Source organism: Pundamilia nyererei, unplaced genomic scaffold, assembly GCF_000239375.1.
Source record: "Pundamilia nyererei isolate P.nyererei 1_Seehausen unplaced genomic scaffold, PunNye1.0 scaffold00881, whole genome shotgun sequence".
In the NCBI taxonomy this organism is placed as follows: Eukaryota; Metazoa; Chordata; class Actinopteri; order Cichliformes; family Cichlidae; genus Pundamilia; species Pundamilia nyererei.
Genome location: NW_005188282.1, coordinates 45938 through 52616, shown reverse-complemented (window position 1 = coordinate 52616; position 6679 = coordinate 45938). Strand labels below are relative to the sequence as shown.

Below are 6679 nucleotides of genomic sequence, written 5' to 3'. Positions count from 1 at the left end.
GTCATACAGCACTTTTGGTCATCATTATGGACAACAACAGTCAAAGGTCTGGGGAACAGATACATTTAAGTTGAACCTATAACGTCACATCATTTTCTTCACGGTGACCACCACAATGCCAAAACAGACTTAGCCTTTTTAATGTAGCATGTAAGACGGTTCCTAATGAACACAGTTTTGCATAGTTACAGTCAACAGGTACATGCACATTTTTTCACAAATTAAATATAGCTAGGTCATGAAATACAGTAAATATATTTCCCAGCATGCTCTCAGCCATCAAAACATTTGAGCAAAGATATTCGTTTTATTTAATGAAGTATAAAATGACTGAGTAAATATTTTCAGCTAAAAGCTCATTGGGAAAATGTATACTGCATTAAATAAAGTCATGCTTTTCTATGGAAATCCATGACTTAAACATAAAATGGAACATTTGATCTTTTTAATGAAATCCTTTTTATTGACTGTAATGCACAGACACACCAACAGACGCAGTAATATCCCTTCAACATACATTGTAAAATTACTATTACAACACTCCTGCTTAATTTTACCATGGAGTTCACTTACTTGACTGTCATTGCTTATTTCTTTCCAAAAAAAAAAAAATACGCACCTATATCACAGTGTTACTAGAAAATAAAACATTTTCTCTTTTGTTTTGAACTCACACACAAAAAAAGTACTGTTGTCATCTTAGACAAAACTATTATTCTGCATTACAGTTATATGCTTGACATCTTAACATAAGCATAATAGGCATGTTAAGCATATGATAACTCTTTTTAAACTGAACACAGTCCAATCTTTTTTCTTAGATACTCAATCTTTTGTCTAGGCAGTGGTTTGGTTAAGATGTCAGCCTTCATATTTTCTGTACAGCAATACTTCAGCTGGATTTGTCCATTTTGCAAACATTCACGAATGTAGTGGTAACAAATGTTTATGTGCTTTGTTCTTGCATGATCAACTGGAATTTTTGCGATTGCAATTGTGGTCTCCATTCCAAGCTCAGTTAGTAGTCGTCTTAACCAAATTCCTTCTTATGCAGCTTGGCTCAAAGCAATATACTCAGCCTCTGCAGTTGAAAGTGCAGCTGTTGCTTGTTTCTTACTAAGCCAACTGACTGCACCTCCTGCCCAGGTTTGATGTAACCCTCTGGCTGCTCCATGTAGATATCCTCTTCCAGGTGTCCATTCAAGAATGCAGTCACAACATCCATTTGATGCACATTTAGATTGTTTTGCACAGCAAATGATAACAATGTAAGAATTGAACCAAATCGTACAACTGGGTCCTGGGTCAAAATGGACAAAAATTCAATTCAATTTTATTTATATAGCGCCAAATCACAACAAAAGTTGCCTCAAGGCGCTTCATAGAACCACCCTGTGATGGTTCAGGTCAGTTATGGTTCAAATATGAACTGCATGTAAGGGTTTAAAAGATTTCCCTCAGACACTCTTGCATTTATGAAGTCTAAAAATAAGAAGCAGGAATGCAGAAGTTTAGCAATCCCTCAGATCACTTGATTATAATAACAGCTTAAATAAGTGAAGGGTTTTCCTCTGTTCCATGACAGCAAAATGTATTTTAGGTTTGCAATCACATATGTTTGAAATGTATTATATATATAAATGTCAGTCAAATCCATTCTAAAATGGTTTAAAAAATGGTCTTCTCAATAAAGTACAACGCAAGACCTTTTAATTCTGTTGTTATATATGTCAATGGTATTAACCTAATAAGCTAAATTTCAGGGTAATGTTTTTACTTCTCAGAGTGGTCCAGTGGGTGAACACATTGATAACCAGGAGAGAAAACCAGGAGATAAATCTTATGAATCATTCAAAACCAATGACAACGGTACAATTTTTCATTATACAATAACACAAAAAGCAAAAATATATAAACTGCTGACTTCATAACTTTGAAAGGATTTGCAGCAACAGGCACTGTGTATAATGCTTATCTGGTTCATGCAATCCTGCAGAAACCACAGATGATTACATGAGTGGAAACAAGAAGGTAGGAGAATAAACCTTTATTCAAAAGATCAAAATGAATATTTACTCTGTTCTGCCATATGGCAATGTAATTTGATTACATATAGTACCTCTTTATTTGTTAATACAGACGCTGCTTGACAGACTTCATCTTCAAGACAACGTTGAACAGAAGTTGTCACCTGTAGATTTTCTTCAAATACTTCCACCTGGGAAACAGATGGACCATGTAAAATCTGAGAAAGATCTAGCTCACACTTTTCTCTATAGGCTGATAATGTTGGACTACAGGGTCAGATATATTCCTGTAAGACCAGACAATCCTAAGTTATCTGACAACACTAAGTCATCTATCTCAATGTCTGACGCGTCTGATGACACTGAAATAGATGATGACAGTTATCTAGAGGATTTCTTGAACACCACTGTAGACACACATAAGAAAGAGAAGGCTTGTGTGCATCCAATGGACGTTCAGATGGCAGTATTTCACTGCTCAGACAGCTTCCTTAAACAGATGATGATTACGAAGCTCTCTCAGTGTCAGTATGCCTTACCTTTGCTTGTTCCTGACCCAGTCACAAAGGAGATTCAGTTTCCTCTGTGGACTTTCAGAGAAATAACAAAAACCTGGAAGGTAAAACAGTGTGATTCAGACATTGTCACCATGAAGAGTGTTCCAGTCTACAAAGCTGAAACACCCTTGGTGTCATTTTTCCGCCTGGGTTCTTTGTCAGTGTCTAAATCTCAGCTGATGAACACTTTGAACAACCGTCACGACACCTTCTTCCACAGAAACTGCCCAGGAAGCACCAAGTCTCGCTATTTGATGGATGGTGTGGCAGAGATTGCCTGGTACTGCCCTGCTGGAAAACCCAGTGATGCCTTCAATGACTGCATTGCCTTCTGTAATCTCCATGGTGATGCTCTGTTGAATAAAAAACAGCGTGACATACTGATTGAAAAATCTTCAGTCAGTGTTTTTCTTGTGGCATCTCTGCAAAGAAATATAGAAATTCGATCTTTAATATCATCTCATTTGAAGGCTGAGAAGCCTCTCATTTGTTTGATTGTTGATGACAGCTGTGATGCTGTTAAGACAAAAAAGGGAAAGTATATAATGGGCCTCAAAGACAGAAACCACTCAGATGTATCTGAACAGCTGAAAATGATCATTAGAGAGGTTTTGTTTTCTCTTGATGGTCCCAGCTTGAAACCATCCTTCCAGCTTGAAACCATGGCTGAGCTCTCTGAAATCAGAGTGGATGAAACTGACCCAGCCTGTCAAAGAGGGAAATCTGCTGCTATTAAAATAAACAATCTGCTAAAAAAGGATAACATGGATGTCTCAAAGATCAAAGATGATTTTCTCCCTTGTCAAGGCCAACTGTGGCATCAGTGGAGCAAAATACACAGAGAACTGTTTCATCTAAGAGGAGAAATTGAAATGGAGAAAAGTAAAAGGGATAAGGAACTGATGGGAATACGTGAGAAACAATGTGCTGCTTCCTGCAGTGAACTGATGCAGTTGTTCATTGGAAGTCTCTCATCATTGCCACCAACAGACAGAGCGCATTTCCTAAAATGGACTCAGATCTTCATAGATGCCCTCTCCACAGATGATCTTTCTTCAATTCTACAAAGTTATGATGAAAAGTGGTCTGAGGTCTTGGTTTTGACGAACAAACAGGACAAATCAGATCTGTTATTAAAAACACAAACTGAACTTGAAGACATATCAAAAAAACTTCAGTCTGTAACTTTTGGTTTGGAGCACATCTTCAGAGAAATGGGACAGATCTATGAAGCCCATAAAACAACACAAAGAGAGAACAAACACTCTGACTGGTCTAAATACCCTGAGCTGGCTGCACAGCTGATGATATCAGGACACCCGATGGAGCTGATAGATGGTGATGCAGGTCATGTGCCTTTAACATGGATCTCCAGTCTTTTAGACGAAGTCATCAAGAAACTGGGGGACCAGAGAGTTTTTGTGTTGTCAGTTTTGGGCCTACAAAGCAGTGGAAAATCAACAATGCTGAACACCATGTTTGGGCTGCAGTTTGCAGTGAGTGCTGGCAGGTGCACCAAAGGTGCCTTCATGCAGCTGCTCAAAGTATCAGAGGAGATGAAGAAAGACTTGAAGTTTGACTATGTTGTAGTGGTGGACACTGAAGGACTGCGTGCTCTTGAGTTAGAAGGTAACAACACTCTTCATCATGACAATGAACTGGCAACACTTGTTGTTGGTCTGGGAAATCTGACACTGATCAACATCTTTGGAGAGAATCCGTCTGAGATGCAGGACATCCTGCAGATTGTTGTTCAGGCTTTCATGAGGATGAAGGAAGTTAAACTTTCTCCCAGTTGTGTGTTTGTTCACCAGAATGTCACAGATGTTGCAGCAGCAGAGAAAAACATGGATGGAAAGAGACGCCTGCAGGAAAAACTGGACCACATGGCCAAACTAGCAGCCAAAGAGGAAGTTTGTAATGCAGAGTGCTTCAGTGATGTTATTGAATTTGATGTTCAGACAGATGTGAAATACTGTGCCCAGCTGTGGGAGGGCAGTCCACCCATGGCTCCTCCAAATCCAGGTTACAGTGAGAGCATCCAGGAAGTGAAGAACACCATCCTCTCTAAAGCTTCAAAGTCTGCTGGGATCACTCTCTCACAGTTCAAAGGCAACATTGAGGACTTGTGGACTGCACTGCTGAATGAAAGTTTTGTTTTCAGTTTTAAAAACACACTTGAAATTGCAGTGTACAGAAAACTGGAAGTTCAGTATGGGAGCTGGATCTGGACCCTGAGGGGCAACATGTTGACCATTGAAAACCAACTTCATAACAGAATTGAAAATGGAAAACTTGATGAGGTTGAACAGTCTTATCTTTTTAAAGAAACAAACAAAACATATGAAGAAGTCAGAAAAGAAATGACAAAGTACTTTGAGGATGACAAGGAGAAAGAGATCTTGGCTCAGTGGAGAGGACGATTTGAAATCAAAATGAAAGAATTTCGTGATGAACATGCAAACAGAGTAAAAATAAAACTGGATGGCATTATCCAGCAGAAGAAAGGTCGTAAAATGATGGATGATAAGAAATCAGAGTTTGAGAACAAACTGCTACAGAAGAGCAAAGAGCTCGCTCAGAAACTGAAGGATAAGGCCAAAGATGAAAAGGAGCTTGAGAGACAGTTCAGCTCTGTTTGGAGCAGCTGGGTTACTGAATTAACAGCAGATACAAAACCTGTTGAAAACATCAACTTGGAAAAAGATCAGTTAACGATCCTTCAGGAACTTGGTTTTGAGCCAGCTCTCGTAGATAAATGTAAAACAAGTGGAAAATACAAGAAAATATCAGACGTTGGTGATTATTCAGTTTATATGATGACAAGTAGTAATCAGTTGATTGGTTTTGTAAAAAAGTTTATTTCAAGTGGTTTCTCCCATGAAGAACAACAACAGATCGGATCGTTCATTGACAAAGCTGAAAAAGACTCACTTGATGCAATCAGAAGCAAACCTGTAGTTACAAGAGGCTACTCAACAACTTATTTGTGTGAAGTGGCCAATCATGTAACATTAGAATTGCAGAAATTTCTGTCAGAGAAGAAATACCCTTTGAGGAAGGAGTTTAGTGTTGATCTCTTACTGTTTGTGTTCCACAGAGCAAAGAGTTGGCTTCTAGAGTCCGTGGAAAAATTTGTAAAGAACAATGATGCCAAGGCTTACTTAGAAAGTAAAAAAACACAATATTATACAGTTTTTAGAAGCTTTTGTAAAGAAAACTCATCTGCTGTTGTGCTTGGAGAACTAATCTGTGAGAAGCTGAAAGTTTCCACTGTTGAGGCTGTCTGTAACAAGACTGCCATTGATCTCGCTGGAAGGATGAGGTGTAATTTCCCAGCATTCAGTGGGAATAGACTGGATTTGGACAAACATGTGTTGAAGTCACTCGCTGAGAAAGAAAACTTTGATGATTTCATCACCTACATCAGAAATCCAAGGAGACAAACAGAAGCTTTCATTAAAGCAGAAGTACAGAAATACATCTACACGAGTCACAATGATGAAGCTGTGAATATACTCAAGAAAAATGTTGATGGCATCAAAACAAGTGTGACTCAGGCTTTATTTACTGCAACACAAAAGGTCCAAAATCAGAGAGGAGACACAGATATGTGGCTGAAAGAATTTTCTAACATCCTAAAGGATGAGCTGACATTTGACAACATTTGTTCTGAAAATTTCAGTGACATAAAACATTTTCACTTTCTCAAGGAAGAGATAGAAAAAGGATTTACATCCATCACTGAGCAGATGAGCAGCCTGTCACTGTATAAGCTGAAGGAATCCAGGCAGAAGCCTGAAGAAATCCTCATAGATCAGCTTTGTAACTGCTGCTGGGTAAAGTGTCCATTCTGTGCAGCTGTTTGTACCAACACCATTGAAGATCACAGTCCTGATGAGCACAGCGCCCCTTTTCATCAACCTGGTGCAGTTCGTGGAGTGCACTGGAGAAACACAGATGAAATGTTCATTAATTTCTGCACAACAAATGTTGCAAGTGAACTCAGTTTTTATAATTATGAGTCAGCTAAAAGCTTTCTCTATAAAAACTATAGAGATGCTGGTCCAAGGTTTAAAACCTGGAGAATCACGC

General features: G+C 38.7%; 1 protein-coding gene across 1 annotated transcript; it reads left to right on the top strand.

Annotated features, from left to right (window-relative positions):
- Positions 1-2367: 2367 nt before the first annotated feature.
- Positions 2368-6423, top strand: LOC102201522 (interferon-induced very large GTPase 1; the record flags this gene model as incomplete). The annotated part of the gene is made up of 2 exons (XM_013908036.1): positions 2368-5541; positions 6298-6423. Coding segments are annotated over exons 1-2 (3300 nt in total), but the record flags the coding sequence as incomplete, so codon positions are not given.
- Between the last annotated feature and the right edge of the window lie 256 nt (positions 6424-6679).